The sequence below is a fragment of the Salmo trutta genome, chromosome 23 (assembly GCF_901001165.1).
Source record: "Salmo trutta chromosome 23, fSalTru1.1, whole genome shotgun sequence".
Lineage (NCBI taxonomy): Eukaryota > Metazoa > Chordata > Actinopteri > Salmoniformes > Salmonidae > Salmo > Salmo trutta.
Genome location: NC_042979.1, coordinates 6,945,993 through 6,963,859, shown reverse-complemented (window position 1 = coordinate 6,963,859; position 17,867 = coordinate 6,945,993). Strand labels below are relative to the sequence as shown.

Genomic DNA, 17,867 nt, shown 5'->3' with positions numbered 1-17,867 from the left:
AATAGTTGATTGTTTGAGAAATTGAAATGATTAGATTTTTGATGTTTTGAATTTCCAGCCTTGCTAGCAATCCCGTCTCAGGGTTCATTGCTAACCCGTGGCCTCAACAGGTTGTTCTGGATCCATACATGTTAAGAGAACAGAGAGAACGAGGATCTGAACCGGGCTCCAACCTCTCTATTTTTTCAAGTTACGGGTAAGTCTATGGGCCAAATGTCCCTTCCCCTTTTGGAATTCAAAGATACTAACATCTGCGAAATCGTGATTTGTCAAAAGCACTGGAACTAATGCTGTTCGTTATCTCACGCATTCCATTGTATCATGACAGATCTACAGTACCATTTCTGTTTACATAGTCTGTCCACGAGAGATTAGGCAAGAGCAAACACTCAAAGTATTTGAAACATTTTGAATAGCATTTGAACCCAGGTCTGGTGTTATTCCATTCCTCTAATGAGGGAGAAGTAGCAGTCTGAAGCAGCTGGGTTTTCCTACCTACAAATAATTGGCTGTTGAGTTGCAGATGGATGTGACCGTCGGCGGGGGCCTTCTGTGTGGCGCCCGGGAAAGCATCCACACACAGTGAAGCCTCTTTCACGTTCCGCTCCGCTCGAACGCGGTGCCACCTGTTGTCGTTTAGCGCCATGCCGCCCGTCTCCACGCGCACCTCAAAGGGGCCATTGCCCACGTCAAACGAGAAGACGACCTCCATCGGAGCTGTGGGAGGGAGGGAGAGAGAGGAGGATGGGGGAGAGAAGGAGAGATGGTCAGACACACCAGATGATTAGCATTTGGATGGGTGGTTAAATATCCCACTAACAGAGTAGCAGCAGAGCTTTTTACAGCCAAATAACTATCAAATGACACCAAAATGAAACCCCCTGGACATCTCGATATTTTTCTGGACATTTTATTTCCGATGTCTATAAAAATCCTCATCTGGCCCCTGCGAGCGAAACCTGACAACATAATAACTTTCACTGCTCAGACAAGATCATATGACTTTCTTTTATTTCACTTTTCTGTGAAGCGTTGTTGATTGAATGTGGTGGTTGCTTTGACCTTGAGTATCAACAGAATAAAGAAATATGAGGTGTTGTCATGCCAATACCAGTACAAAGTGGCCTGACAACATTGTGTTCCAGTTCTACTCTCCCTGAGATCTATCATCACATGTATACACTGAGTGTACAAAACATTAGGAAGATGTCCTCAGAACAGCCACAATTCATCGGAGCATGGACTACAAGGTGTCGAAAGCATTCCACAGGGATGATGACCCATGTTGACTCCAATAATTCCCACAGTTGTCTCAAGATGGTTGGATGTTCTTTGGGTAGTGGACCATTCTTGATACACACCGAAAACTATTGAGCTTAAAATACCCAGCAGCGTTGCAGTTCTTGACACACTTAAACCTGTGCGTCTGGCACATACTATCATACCCCGTTCAAAGGCACTTAAATCTTTTGTCTTGCCCATTCACCCTCTAAATGGCACACATACACAATCCATGTGTCAATTGTCTCAAGGCTTAAAAATCTATATTTAACCTGTCTCCTCCCCTTCATCTACACTGATTGAAGTGGATTTCATGTGACATCAATAAGGGATCATAGCTTTCACCTGGATTCACCTGGTCAGTCATGGAAAGAGCAGGTGTTCCTGATGTTGTGTACAACACGCACATCCAAATCATCATTTACAACAAAAACATCCATTGCTGACCTGGCAGTTGGCTCCACTATGTAGTAGCTATCTGTCTTTTTCCCCCCTTGAAAACATTTGTCAGGCATTTTTCATTCTTTCAGCGCATATGTTCATACAGGGCTGTGTAATTGATGCTCCTCCTGCCTGCCCATCTGTAAGATGATGGGATCTTATCTGAATGGATCATGTTAATGAATAGGATTTTGGAAGAGCTCAGGGCAGTACACAAACGTGCATGCACACACACACAGCACACACACACACTCAAGGGTATGCAAGCATGCACGCACACACGCACACACCACTGTGCCTAGGAAGCTGAGGCCAGGGCCAGAGTTTGTCATCAAACACTTCCCTGGTCTGCATGGCGGCGACAAAAACTCTGTGAAAAAGCTAATCATCTATTCTGATCTCTTTAGTATTCACTGCACAGCTAGCTTACCTTTCTGCCTCTTAAGACACACACACACACACACACACACACACACACACCACACACACACACACACACACACACACATACACACCAATGCCAACGCACCCACAAGCACACACCTTGTCTGAGGGAATGTGACGGCAATGATAAGGTTAAAAATAGCATCCACATTCACAGTTCAATAAATTAGGGGGGGGAATGTATATATATATAAATTGTTCTATTTCCATAGGATATACTTTGATTAAGCCTGAAGAGTCAGCTGTGCAACCTTTACTAGTCTACATGGATGCTCAATCGATAACATGGTATGACTGTGACCTCACAACAATAGACACGTCTCTCTGTACAATAGGTACATGTCATGCCGTGTCCCCAGTAATTCAGTATAGTGGGATTCAGAAGCTTTTATCAAGCTCTGTGAAGTCAGTGACGTGTACAGATGTAGGATCGTAGTTTGATCACCCTGTCGCAGGAAAACAATCATGCAATGCAGGAAATTTAAAACTTGTAGTGTATTTGAGGTTTAAAAAGGCTTCTGAAGTTTAATTCCCATATGGAAATTTCAGGCTTGATTTTCACTTACGAAAATGTATCAATAATCCACATTCATTATAATCCACATAATAATTCACATTTTCTGCGGGATAATTATTCTGCTGTAGAAAACTGGCTCAAATTAAGATCCTACATCTGTAGAATGGGTCATTACAGCAGGAACATACCCCTACACCCTGGAAGGTCTCTCTATGCAGGCCTCCCATCCATCACCCCTGGCAATTGTCTCTATAGACAATAACATCTAGCACCGCGACAACATTGTTAACATTCCGCTACAGATGCCCAAAAAAATCAGTCCTGACAATACAGAATAGAAAAGGCTTCTTCCCTCCTAAGTCGGCATCCTCCAATCGCAAAGACTCATGGGGATTCTACCAGAGTGTGGATTTGTTGTCATGGGACCAGGAGAAGGCATATGAAACAATAAGTCACAGCGCCAGACCATAATTTAGAGACAAAACTTCTTACTCTGGACTCATAATAATGCAGTTCTATCTAAACAGGAGTCAACATAAATTAAGTATATCAGCGCCAAAGTCTGTGCTTCGCTTTAACAATGGCAGTCCCATAACTTCCCCAAGGAGAGTATGCTCATGATGTCTGTGTAGCGCCACAGACTCTCTATCATATGTCGTCTCAGAAAAGGAGTTTCACGCTTTACCGCTGCTTTACAAATAGACCATCTTTAGAAAGCACTGTTCAGAGTATTAGAGCTTTACAATCTCTGCAACTGCAATATCTCTGACAATGAGCTGACCTAATTAGCCAAATCATGTTCAATGCCATGGAGAAAGATGATGTGCTGCATTCAAGCCAAATAATATTGTAAGAATTTTCGGAGATGTGTATTGCATTCAAGCTTAATCATTTTCTAACATCATGATCGAAGAGGATGTGCATTGCATTCAAACTAAATCAAGCTAACACCATTCAAAGATTTTAAAGGCCTTATTGCATTCAAGCTAACTTGTGCCTAACACCTTTGGAAGATGTGTATTGCACTCAAGTAATTGTAAGCCAAATTCAGGACCTATTACATTCAAGATGAACGCCATGGTCAGGTCTCTCCACAAAAGTTCAGTGAATTTTAGTGAGTGCAGCTTTTCCTTTCCCAGTCTATATGCCTTTTGAACCCTGCACCGAAACACTTGATCATGAACCATAGAGTCAAGCATTCTCTCCACAGTGGTATCATCCACTTTACTTACAGCTGAGTTCAACCCGTATGAAGTCTTTAATGCCCAGGTTTTCCAGGAAGACCCCTGAAGAGGCGGTGGTTTTGAACAGGAAGGAGATGTCTGCACTGAGCTCTCCATGGAACGTGGGGAAGTGCAGATATGACGTCTCTTTGTTGAAGAACGCTGCGTTCCAGAAGTTCTCTAAAAATAATGAGGCAAATAGTACATAATAATTACAATTTACACTGTTTATACTTGTATGTTTTTTTTTGTCTTCTATGCTGTTGTACATCTTGTATGTACCAATCCTTGAGCAAAAGGCTGCTAATTGTAAAAAGGGTCTAAATAGACTGAGAATGAAATAAGAGTATACTGTCCCCTACTCAGTCCATTATAATGATCCATTGAGACTGTCAGGCACACAAACAAGACAACCGTTTTTACTAATTAGTCTTAAAAATATTCCACCATCGTTTTCCCCATTTATGTCTAATTTACTAAGAGTAATATTTGTAGGTAACCAAGGCTGCAATTAGGAATAACAAAGAGACGGGGATTATTTCATTATTGTGTGATTAACAACAACTACTACTTACTGCCATCAGCATAACAACATAAAAGAGAGAATATTATTGTTTTTGTTACAATTCTGCTAATGTGGTATTTCCCTTCACATAATTAGGTTACGTGCATAACCAGAGTGCGAGAGGAAGAGAATGTTGCATTACCATCAAACAGGTGTGGAACGAATGACTGAGCTGAGAACTCAGAGTAAAGCAGCTGGTAGTCTATTGCTGTGCGCAGGTCGTTTATCTGCATTTGTTTGAATCACAGCCTGTGTGTACTGCACATACTCCATTTCCATATAGGACATAATGGACAGATAGACTGACATATCAAAAGCAAGCATACAGTATTCAGTATGGCCCAGTCAATGTATCTGTGGAGGGTCAGTAATGGAGTAAATAATAGACTGATACAGTAAAATGACTGATTGACATTATACTTACTATCTAACCCACACACAGGAAGGCACTGTGTGCCAAAATGTTAGTGCTATCCAATAAATCATTGGGAGTATAGATAGAGTGTGTGACTATCTTTATTATTTTATCGCTTGGTACTTACTGTCGCCATGACATCTAAGTGGGCTGACTCTATAGGCTGCCTCTGATTCAGGTCTCTGTATATCCCCCACCACCACCCATCTGACTGGTAGATTCTCCTTATGGATGAGCAGGCCAGAGTCAGCAGCCCTGTTGGAACTCAGAGCAGGTTAGCGTTTTTCATCATGAATCTTGTTCTGCAGGCAGAGTGGTCACTAGCTGGCACAACCACAAAGTCATAAAATCAGATTTTAAACCTAACCGTAACCTTAACCACACTGCAAACCCTAATGCCTAATACTAACCAAATGTTTGTTTTCCTTAATTTTTACAGTATAGGCAATTTTGACTTTGCAGCTGGCCTATCTAAGGGAAAATCGCTTAGTTCACCCTCCAGCACAATACATGTAAACTTGTGAAATAAGAGAGAAAGAATGTTTTACAACAACAGAGTAACAACGTACAATGTAAAAAAAAACTGTTTAGTCCATCAGACCTGTGTTCAAATAGTACTTGTATCTCGTATCTTTTAAATACACTGAACAAAAATATAAACACAAAATGCAACAATTTCAAAGATTTTACAGTTCATATAAAGAAATCAGTCAATTGAAATAAATAAATTAGGCCATAATCTATGGATTTCACATGACTGGGAATACAGATATGCATCTGTTGGTCACAGATACCTTAAAAAAAAGTAGGGACATGGATCAGAATACCAGTCAATATCTGGTGTGACCACAATTTGCCTCATGCAGTGTGACACATCTTCTTTGCATAGAGTTGATCAGGCTGTTGACTGTTGCCTGTGCCTCCTCTTCAATGGCTGTGCGAAGTTGCTGGATATTGGCTGGAACTGGAACACGCTGTCGTATATGACGATTCAGAGCATCCCAAACATGCTCAATGGGTGACGTCAGGTGAGCATGCAGGCCATGGAATAACTGGGAAATATTCAGCTTCGAGGAATTGTTTACAGAACCTTGCGACATGGGGCTGTTCATTATCATTCTGAAACATGAGGCGATGGCGGCGGATGAATGGCACAATGGTCCTCAAGATCTTGTCACGGTACCTCTGTGCATTCAAATTGCCATCGATAAAATGCAATTGTGTTCGTTGTCTGTAGCTTATGCATGCCCATACCATAACCCCACCGCCACCATGGGGCACTGTTCACAACGTTGACATCAGCAAACCGCTCGCCCAGACGACGCCATACATGTTGTCTGCCATTCGCATGGTACAGTTGAAACCGCAATTCATCCATGAAGAGCACACTTTTCCAGTGTGCCACTGGCCATCGAAGTTGAGCATTTGTCTACTGAAATCGGTTACGACGCCAAACTGCAGTCAGGTCAAGACCCTGGTGAGGATAACGAGCACGCAGATGAGCTTCCCTGAGGCGGTTTCTGACAGTTTGTGCAGAAATCTTTCGGTTGTGCAAACCCACAGTGTAATCAGCTGTCTAGGTGGCTTGTCTCAGACCATCCCGCCGGTGAAGAAGCCGGATAGGGAGGTCCTGGGCTGGCGTGGTTACACTGACAAATTCTCTAAAATGACATTAGAGGCGGCTTATGGTAGAGAAATGAACATTCAATTCTTGGGCAACAGCTCTGGTGAACATTCCTGTAGTCAGCATGCCAATTGCATGCTCACTTAAAACTTCAGACACATGTGGCATTGTGTTGTGTGATAAAACTGCACATTTTAGAGTGGCCCGTTATTGTCCCCAGCACAAGGTGCACCTGTGTAATGATCATGCTATTTAATCAGCTTCTTGATATGCCACACCTAGCAAATATGCACAGTATTTGAGAGAAAGCAGCTTTTTGTGTGTATGGAACATTTCTGGAATCTTTTATTTCAGGTCATGAAACATGAGACCAATACTTTACATGTTGCGTTTATATTTTTGTTTGGCATACTTTAGCTGCAACTGATTGACCTGGTTTATTGGAACCAATGAAATAGTCCCAAAAGTGCAAACCGTGCACATCTGGCACCACCAGGCAGGCTCAATCAAGCACTCAAAGTATTTGAAAGAAAACAAATATTATTTGAACCATAAGAGGTTGGTGGCACCTTAATTGGGGAGGACGGGCTTGTGGTAATGGCTGGAGTGGAAAGAGTGAAATGGTATCACCATGTGTTTGATGCCATTCCATTTGCTTCGTTCCAGCCATTATTATGAGCCGTCCTCCCCTCACCAGCCTCCAATGATTTGAACCCATGTCTGCAGTCCATAACTTTAGAATAGGCAATAGAAAAGGAAATTGTGCAAATACCAACAACCATCATCCAAATTATGTTTATTTTTACTTTCAGATGATGTTTAAGTTCTTGCAGGCTTATAACACTGTGGTGGAGGCTATACAAATTATATCTAAAAATATAAATGCCGGTGAGAGAACAAGGCCCTTTCTGAATAAGATTAAATATTGAAAGGTGAATCTCAGTCAGTAGAGTATAACTGCATGTTATACTACAGCCTGTTTGGGCAGGGAACCAAACAGTATATAGGAAAGAGGGTAAGGGAGGAAAAGACATAGGAAAGGATGGGGTAAAGGAGCTGAAGAGGAGTGGTGATTGCCATTCAGAAGAGGAGGATGAAATAAGCAAAGTGAGCGAGAGAGAAGAAGAGAGGGAAAGAATGAGGACAAAAGAGAGAGCGAAGGAACAAGGGAAAAATATAGAGAATGAGAGTCGTATTGGTGATGGTATTGTACCATTCTTTGCGGTCAGCGTCACAATTGCAGTAGTGGTCTGAGTCGATGCAGTTACCCTGAAGACCGCAGCCACACTGCTGGCTCCCTGGTACTGCCCCGCCCCAGTACGTCTGGGGCTCGTCTGTACGTCCCACCCACCAAGTGAACGGAGATCCATCTGAGACACACACACACACTTATTCAAAAACCCTACAGACTCCAAAACTTTTTGGGCTCTAATGTAAAAACATTAAGCTCAAGGTATTGCAAATGTCTCCTAAACAGATCGGACAAGATGTGTTTTACCTAGAGACTAATAAGCGCTATTTGCAATGACAACACTGATGATATATAAAAGATACACTTTCCACAAAAAGAGGAGAACGAGAGTGTTTTATAGAGAATGGTTAAGTCACCAGTTTCGGACCTCCACAAAAAAGCAAGATCGACTCCAAAGTGCTTCCAACACTTGTCTGATCACGCTCCCCTCATTATTCTTCATTTGACATTTTCCAGCATTATTTATTTAGCTTTGACATTGTTTTCCTCTTCTCTCAGTCAGCCTCTACAGTAACGAGATAGCTAATGAACAGCAATTACTCTGTGAAGCTGTGCGTTGCCTTGTTTCATGTTCATTTGCAGGTCTAAAATAGTAATGACAAGGTTGACAAACCTACAAATGAATACCACATGGCAAACATCAACGACACACCAAAAAAATCACCTAAAAGCTAACTCAGTCAGTGCATAAACATGTAACGTTTCCAGAAATTGTGAATATTCTATCACAACACAATGGTGTTAAGCGTATATACATTACTCAAAGAAAATACATCTCCCCTCCAAACCTAAATTAGTTTGCAACAAAGAGCATAATAATCAAATTGTGACGTCTGTTTAAGCTCTGCGTGTGGCGTGCAGCACTCTCACAGAGTGTCTCCCTAATGGCACCCTATTTCCTATATAGTGCAGTACTTTTGGCCAGAGACCTATGGGCCCTGATAGGGAAATAAGGAATAGGGAGCCATATGGGACGCATGCACTGACTCACAGCCGACAGAGTGAGCAGCTTTTTAATCATCCTGACCTTTATGGCTGGCTGGGATCAATACTGTTAATAAAAGGGCTTACCTGGTGTGTTTAAGAGGCGTGACTTTCTACAGTGGTAGACGACTTCCTGCTCGCAGTGCTCTGCCTGGGTAATTATGGCCCCGAGCTGTTCCGCATCGGCCGAATAGTTAAAATAGGCTAAATGCTGATTTATCCCAGAGGAGGCCTTTAATTTGGTTAGCTCCGTGTTATTGTGTTGGATCACCATCCATGTTTTATCTGGAGGAGAATAGAGAGAGAGACAGAGAAATGGAGGGAACCCCTAAGATCATTTTACATCATTATGCAAATGTTAATGATAACAAAGACACTCTGAAAAATAGGGATGGGGTGGGTGGGAAGATGAGATGATTCCGATAGCTGCTGGTGCCAGCCCTGAAGGATTGGAATCCTGTCAGATGATCTGGGATCCCACCCAGAGATTCAGATTCAGTTTCAGAGTGTTTAATAGTCACATGTAAGTGATTGCAGGGTACAACATGCAGGACTAAGTGAAATAAAATAATGAAGATAGTAATAAAAAACAACAATAGAAATAGAAATAGCCCTATATACGTACATCATAACAACTGTAGCAGTGATGAATAAATAAATGGGGGTGAAGGATGTCCCTAGGAGGAGCGTGGCTATTCAGTTTTCAATCGGGGGAGTAGCGTGGCTTTTCAGCAACCTGATGGTCTGGGGGTAGAAACTATTGGCCAGTCTTCAAGTTTTTGCCATGATGCTTCTGTACTGCCTGCGTCTCAGTGATTGAAACGAGGAGAACAGAGCGTGAGTTGGGTGACTGGGGTCCCTGATGATCTTTTTGGCCTTCCTGCAACACCTGGTGTAGGTGTCCTGTAGGGAATGCAGGCACGCACCCTCTGAAGCTACAGCTCACAGCTCAGTTACTTACTGAGAGCCATCAACTGCACCCTAAATGTGTCGATCTGTTTCCGTCAGTGAGAGAGATAACTAAAGCGCCACTGGCGGGCAATAAGCCAGTACCATACGCCAGTGTAGGTGGCCATTTAGTTGTACCCCACTTTGCTGCTATAAAAGCCTCCACTCTTCTGGGAAGGTGTTCTACTAGATGTTGGAACACTGCTGCGGGGACTTGCTTCCATTCAGCCACTAGCATTACTGTAGTTGGGCACTGCTTTTGGCCGATTAGGCCAGTCTAGCAGTCGGCGTTCCAATTCATCCCAAAGGTGTTCGATGGGGTTGAGGTCAGGGCTCTGCGCAGGCAAGTCAAGTTCTTCTCTTCAGTAAGGTTATTCTACTGCCAATGTTTGTCTATGGAGATTGCGTGTCTGTGTGCTCCAATTTATACACCTGTCAGCAATGGGTGTGGCTGAAATAGCCAAATCTACTAATTTGAAGGGGTGTCCACATACTTTTCTATATATAGTGTATTTGAGGTTTAAAAAGGTTTCAGAATTTTGTAATTTACACTTTGAAATTTCAGACTTGATTTGTATGCATCAACCCTTACAAAAATGTCATTAATTATAATCCACAGAATAATTCAAATTTCCTGTTGCTGCAGGATTATTTTCCTGCTGCCGGCGTGTAAAGTGGTCCTAGCTGTACCATGAATAATCAACCATTGAGACCAGAGAAGTTGAAATTGTTAAAAAGACTAGACCAAACATTCACAGTCTGCAGCTGTGCATGTAAAGTAGTCTCAGACATTTGACCAAAGACGAGAGGGAAGACAGATCCCTCTCACCACCGTGTGGTACATCTGAAGTATCTATCTAACGAACACTCAACAACAAAAGAAGCCTACAAATAAGGAGGAAATTGTGACCTCTGGTGGACAACCAGAAACTTACATCAAACCACTTCCCATAGAACCATCGAGTTCAACAGAGAGACGACAAAGACATCTATGAGTAAATATATACATTGCATTTATTTTCTGAATGAGCGGTCGTTCATGTGCAAAGCATTCATATTCCCATTTGTCTCCCCCTCTCCTAACATACCCCTCCCTTTCCATTGTGTAACCAAACAGTCATGCTTTTGTTAGTCCACTAGGGAAATGTTTTCATTGTATTATGTATGTAATCAATAACCTATGCTGTGTGTTTACATATTCTGTGTGATGATTTAGTTAGTTAGTGAAAAAATAATTAAGCCAATTTGTGTATTTCTGATTCATCACTTAGGTTAGGGTTCATGCAGATATCCAAGAATTGTGCGATGTTCAGAATGAGACTGATGAGGTAATAATTAAAAATGTACTGTAATTGACGTAAGAGATATTTTTACATTTTTTGAGTTTAAGTCGGGACATAGTAACTCGTTAAAGAACTTTTCCCGTGGTGCCCCAAATTCCTAATGAGTTAATTGTTACATGATTTATTTAATCGAGTATCAATTCAACATAGTAGGTAATTATTTGATAAATAGCAGTCATCACATTAATTAATGATAGCATATAAACATGTTGTAGTGATGTGACTGAAGCAGCGGGGCCTCAAAGGGGACCCCAAATCTCCGAAATCAAAATAGTAATTATATATATATATATATATATATATATAACTCAGCAAAGAAAGAAACGTCCCTTTTTCAGGACCCTGTCTTTCAAAAGACAATTTGTAAAAATCCAAATAACTTCACAGATCATTCTAAAGGGTTCAAACACTATTTCCCATACTTGTTCAATGAACCATAAACAATTAAAGAACATGCACCTGTGGAACAGTCGTTAAGACACTAACAGCTTACAGACGGTAGGCAATTAAGGTCACAGTTATGAAAACTTAGTAGAAAGGCCTCTTGTGTCCTAACTCTGAAAAACACCAAAAGAAAGATGCCCAGGGTCCCTGCTCATCTGCGTGAACGTGCCTTAGGCATGCTGCAAGGAGGCATGAGGACTGCAGATGTTGCCAGGGCAATAAATTGCAATGTCCGTACTGTGAGACGCCTAAGACAGCGCTACAGGGAGACAGGATGGACAGCTTATCGTCCTCGCAGTGGCAGACCACGTGTAACAACACCTGCACAGGATCGGTACATCCGAACATGTACACCTGCGAGACAGGTACAGGATGGCAACAACTGCCCGAGTTACATCAGGAACGCACAATCCCTCCATCAGTGCTCAAACTGTCCGCAATAGGCTGAAAGAGGCTGGACTGAGGACTTGTAGGCCTGTTGTAAGGCAGGTCCTCACCAGACATCACCGGCAACAACGTCGCCTACGGGTACAAACCCACCGTCGCTGGACCAGACAGTACTGAAAAAAAGTGCTCTTCACTGACGAGTCGCCGTTTTGTCTCACTGGGGTGATGGTTAGATTCGCGTTTAACGTCAAAGGAATGACAGTTACACCGAGGCCTGTACTCTGGAGCGGGATCGATTTGGAGGTGGAGGGTCCGTCATGGTCTGGATCGGTGTGTCACAGCATCATCGGACTGAGCTTGTTGTCATTGCAGGCAATCTCAACGCTGTGCATTACAGAGAAGACATCCTCCTCCCTCATGTGGTACCCTTCCTGCAGGCTCATCCTGACATGACCTACCATCATGACAATGCCACCAGCCATACTGCTCACTCTGTGCATGATTTCCTGCAAGACGGGAATGTCAGTGCTGCCATGGACAGCGAAGAGCCTGGATCTCAATCCCATTGAGCACGTCTGGGACCTGTTGGATCGGAGGGTGAGGGCTAGGGCCATTCCCCCCAGAAATGTCCTGGAACTTGCAGGACCTTGGTGGAAGAGTGGGGTAACATCTCACAGCAAGAACTGGCAAATCTGGTGCAGTCCATGAGGAGGAGATGCACCGCACTACTTAATGCAGCTGGTGGCCACACCAGATACTGACTGTTACTTGATTTTGACCCCCCCTTTGTTCAGGGACACATTATTCCATTTCTGTTAATCACATGTCTGTGGAAGTTGTTTAGTTTATGTTTCAGTTGTTGAATCTTGTTATGTTCATACAAATACTTACACATGTTAAGTTCGCTGAAAATAAACACAGTTCATTTACACAGACGTTTCTTTTTTTGCTGAGTTGATATAGCCCGTGGGCCCCCACGCCTTGTGGGAGTGTGTGTGTGTGTGTGTCTGTGTGTGTGTCTGTGAGTGTGCGTGTGGCTTACCTGTCATGTTGCAATAAATCAGCTGTGGCTTGATCAGGCCGCTTCCATCCACGTCTATGTAATACAGCCCTGTTGTGTTACCCTTGTGTTTGTATACTTCACATGACTGCTCATAGACGGCTGAGGAGAAAACAAAGACTCAGGTTACTTACTGCTAAATCCTAACTGAAATGAGTACTGACTGAAATCATTAACAAAAATGCGAACACACACACACACACACACACACACACACACACTCTACACACAGCAAGCATACAAGGCCCTCCCTTGTCCGCTATTCGGCAAATCAGATCATGACTTGGTACTCCTGCTTACTGTATACAAGGAGACGCTCAAACAGGAAATGCCTGTGACTCGCTCCTTTGAGAAATGGTCATCAGAATCTGAGATTATGCTACATGAATGCTTTGCATGGCTGATTGGAATATGTTCCGAGACTCTACCGATAACGTCAACGGGCTAACCACATCTGTCACCGGCTTCATAAGGAAATGCATCAGCGACGTTGTCCCCACAGTGAAAGTTCGCTGCTTCCCCAATCAAAATCCCTGGATTAACACAGATATTGGCGCTAAACTAAAGGACAGGGCTACCGCGCACAGGGTTATCGCAGACAAACCTGAGGCTACAACTGAGGACATCAACAATAAGTCCCACAACAACCTCAGATAATATCCAACGAGCAAAAGGACAATATAGGAATAAGGTGGGATCATACTACACAGGCTCTAACGCCCGCCATCTGTGGCAGGGGCTACAGTCCATTGCGGAATACAAAGGAAGACCCAGCCACAATCAGCCCAATGATGCCTCTCTTCCAGACGAACTCAATATATTTTACGCACACTTCGACAATACAACCCCGTAACGTGCGTGAGGGCACCTACCGACCCAGAGGACTGGTTCTACTTGTACGGCAGCAGGGCTGGATGGTATTCCAGGACGCATTCTCAGAGCATGTGCAGATCAGCTGGAAGGCACATTCACGGTTATTTTCACCCTCTCCTTGTCCCAGTCTTTAATCCCCACGTTTTAAGATGAATACCATTATTCCTGTTCCCAAGAACTCTAAGGCTTCATGCCACAATGACTACTGTCCTGTAGCACTCACATCTGTAATCATTAAGTGCTTTGAAAGGCTGGTTATGGCACACATCAACTCTATCATCCCAGACACTTTAGACCCACTCCAATTTGCATACCACCCCAACAGATCCATAGACAACGCAATCTCAATTGCACTCCACACTGCCCTCACCCACCTAGACAAGAGAAATACCTACAGTTGAAGTCAGAAGTTTACATACACCTTAGCCAAATACATTTCAACTCAGTTTTCACAATTCCTGACATTTAATCCGAGTAAAAATTCCCTGTCTTAGTTCAGTTAGGATCTCCACTTTATTTCAAAAATGTGAAATGTCAGAATAATAGTAGAGAGAATGATTTATTTCAGCTTTTATTTATTTCATCACATTCCCAGTGGGTCAGAAGTTTACATACACTCAATTAGTATTTAGTAGCATGGCCTTTAAATTGTTTAACTTGGGACAAACATTTTGGGTAATCTTGCACAAGCTTCCCACAATAAGTTGGGTGAGTTTTGGCCCATTCCTCCTTACTCACACACGCCTTTTCAGTTCTGCCCACAAATCTTGTACAGGATTGAGGTCAGGGCTTTGTGATGGCCACTCCAATACCTTGACTTTGTTGTCCTTAAGCCATTTTGCCACAACTTTGGAAGTATGCTTGGGGTCATTGTCCATTTGGAAGACCCATTTGCGACCAAGCTTTAACTTCCTGACTGATGTCTTGAGATGTTGCTTCAATATATCCACATAATTTTCCTGCCTCATGATGCCATATATTTTGTGAAGTGCACCAGTCCATACTGCAGCAAAGCACTCCCACAACATGATCCTGCCACCCCCATGCTTCACGGTTGGGATGGTGTTCTTTGGCTTGCAGGCCTCCCCCTTTTTCCTCCAAACATAACGATGGTCATTATAGCCAAACAGTTCTATTTTTGTTTCATCAGACCAGAGTACTTTTCTCCAAAAAGTACAATCTTTGTCCCCATGTGCAGTTGCAAACCGTAGTCTGGCTTTTTTATGGCGGTTTTGGAGCAATTGCTTCTTCCTTGCTGAGCGGCCTTTCAGGTTATGTCGATATAGGACTCGTTTTACTGTGGATGTAGATACTTTTGTACCTGTTTCCTCCAGCTTCTTCACAAGGTCCTTTGCTGTTGTTCTGGGATTGATATTCACTTTTCGCACCAAAGTACGTTCATCTCTATGAGACAGAACACGTCTCCTTCCTGAGCGGTATGATGACTGCGTGGTCCCATGGTGTTTATACTTGCGTACTATTGTTTGTACAGATGAACGTGGTACCATCAGGTGTTTGGAAATTGCTCCCAAGGATGAACCAGACTTGTGGTGGTCTACAATTTGTTTTCTGAGGTCTTGGCTGATTTCTTTTGATTTTCCCATGATGTCAAGCAAAAAGGCACTGAGTTTGAAGGTAGGCCTTCAAATACATCCACAGGTACACCTCCAATTGACTCAAATTATGTCAATTAGCCTATCAGAAGCTTCTAAAGCCATGACATCATTTTCTGGAATTTTCCAAGCTGTTTAAAGGCACAGTCAACTTAGTGTATGTAAACTTCTGACCCACTGGAATTGTGAAACAGTGAATAATAAGTGAAATAATAGTCTGTAAATAATTGTTAGAAAAATTACTTGTGTCATGCACAAAGTAGATGTCCTAACCAACTTGCCAAAACTATAGTTTGGAAATGTGTGGAGTGGTTGAAAAACGAGTTTTAATGACTCCAACCTAAGTGAATGTGAACTTCCGACTTCAATTGTATATGAGAATGCTGTCCAAATCATTTTCAAGTATTGAGAATTGAGTTGCACAGTCATTTCTTTATACTTCAAGATGATTTGGACATGATTTGGCATGAAAAGGAAAATAGGGACCTTACTGTATATCAACACAGTTTTCAGGAACATACTTCAGGCTTTTGGGTGGCAGGGACTGTCCGAAGATAGTTAGTTATTCATTCACAAATGTGAATGCATTATGGACTATCTCACAGAATACATAACATGCACAAATTATTATCATTATTATATATATTTTTCTTCATATTCTAATCTAAGACACCTAGGCATGTTGGGCGTGCCAACACAACACACTTATACACAAAGACAAACTTTTATATTCCAATACACAACTGTACTGAGGCATGTTGGTGTTTGCCAAACAGCAATGCTGCCAAAGACAGAACCGCAAAAGACGCTCTTTATCTTGGGCCATCTCTCTTTCCACTCTGCTTTACCCTCTACAGTAGCTTTGTGTGCCAGCTGTCTGTTCTGTTATTGCGGATGTTGTTACATTATTGATGTGCTCACCGTCATTATCTGAAAGGAAACGCACAGAAAACCATTGGATGCCAGAATAAAGGGTGCTAGCTGGTGTCCCTAAGGAACGCAGGCCCCATCGCTGCAGATGTTGCTGTTTCTCTGACTGTGCCCATAATGGCACCCTATTTCCTGTATAGTGCACTGCTTTTGAACAGAGTCCTATGGGTCCTGCTCAAAAGAAGTTCACTATATAGGGAAAAGGATGCCATTTCAGACACACCCACTGTGTATCCCAGTCCATACAATTCTGAATAGCTCCTGGATAATGGCTAGTGGGCATGGCTGACTGATAAATAATGAATACAAGGCTATAATAATAACAATGTTAACCGGAGGATGCATCCAGGTGAGTGTTCTTCTTCACTAAAGAATTTGCTATTCCCCACTCTTTCACTGTTACACTAACCAGCTGGGTTCCTTAGTTGGTCCTTTGTTCTTGCCCAGCACACACACTTGCAGCTAATCAAGGGCTTGATAATTCGTTGAATCAACGAATCAAGGTGATTCGTTGAATAAGATTTGTTAGTTCTGGACAGCAACAAAATGTGCACCCTGTGGTGGGTCGCCATGATCAGCACTATGAAACCCTTCTGTATTGTAACTGGAACACATTGACCTGGCATAGTACAGACCCTCATGAAATAAAGCATAGATACCCGTACAGCACAGGAGGCTGCTGAGGGGAGGGAGGCTCTTAATAATGTCCGGAACGGAGCGAATGGAATGGTATCAAACACATGGAAACTATGTGCTTGATGTATTTGATACCATTCCACCTATTCCGCTCCAACCATTATCACGAGCACACCCTCCCCAATGAGTACCACCACCAAACTCCTGTGCCGCACACTGATGAATGCTCCTGTTGTTTTGTTGTGCAACCTTTTGACTCGAAGGTCTCCGTCAGACATTTCTTTGTACCCTGCAAGTCATTAGATGTGTGTGTACACATTTGAAACAATACAAACCCTCCCCCCTAGACAGAACAGAATAAGTAACATCCTTTAACAGTTTAGTGACACATGACACCTCCAATCTCATAAATGTCTTATTTCCTCCTCACCTGAAACACTTCCTGTGATTGATCTGGGTCTCAGCTCAAATCTAATTATGCATACAGAGGCAATCGCTGCTAGTCCTTTCTTTGTCTCCACCACCACCTCACTTTCAGCGCAACTCTAGTGTGAATGTGTTAAATGGTGAGGTGATTATGTTTGACTGACAAATGGCTTAATTTCAAGTTTTAATCTTCTTCCACACAATTTATGATGACCCGGGTTGCAGCGAGAGAGAGAAGCATCATTAAAGGCTCTGTCCTTTTCCTTATCTATGGTGTGGCTTTGACAAGAGGTTCTGGCGTTGCTGCAGGCTATTGCTGCATCACAGATAAGGCATTTGACCTTGAATTCAATGGACTGTTTCACTGTGCATGTATACGGAACAAACACATTATCCTCTTGACAGTATTTCTGCTTAGTCCCGTTTAGTCATACAGCCACATGCAGGCATGTACTGTATAT

At 42.7% G+C, this 17,867-nt stretch overlaps 1 protein-coding gene across 3 annotated transcripts in view; it reads right to left on the bottom strand.

Annotated features, from left to right (window-relative positions):
• The window catches only part of LOC115159181 (contactin-associated protein-like 4), a 187,202-nt gene that overhangs the window by 46,653 nt on the left and 122,682 nt on the right, over positions 1 to 17,867 (bottom strand). For all 3 annotated transcript variants that reach the window (XM_029708648.1, XM_029708649.1, XM_029708650.1), the window contains 6 exons: positions 12,911 to 13,030; positions 8,834 to 9,031; positions 7,724 to 7,880; positions 5,014 to 5,141; positions 3,916 to 4,086; positions 496 to 717 (listed from right to left, as the gene is read on the bottom strand). In XM_029708648.1, the coding sequence (XP_029564508.1) occupies positions 496 to 717; positions 3,916 to 4,086; positions 5,014 to 5,141; positions 7,724 to 7,880; positions 8,834 to 9,031; positions 12,911 to 13,030 (996 nt within the window). The remainder of the gene's footprint in view (positions 1 to 495; positions 718 to 3,915; positions 4,087 to 5,013; positions 5,142 to 7,723; positions 7,881 to 8,833; positions 9,032 to 12,910; positions 13,031 to 17,867) is intronic.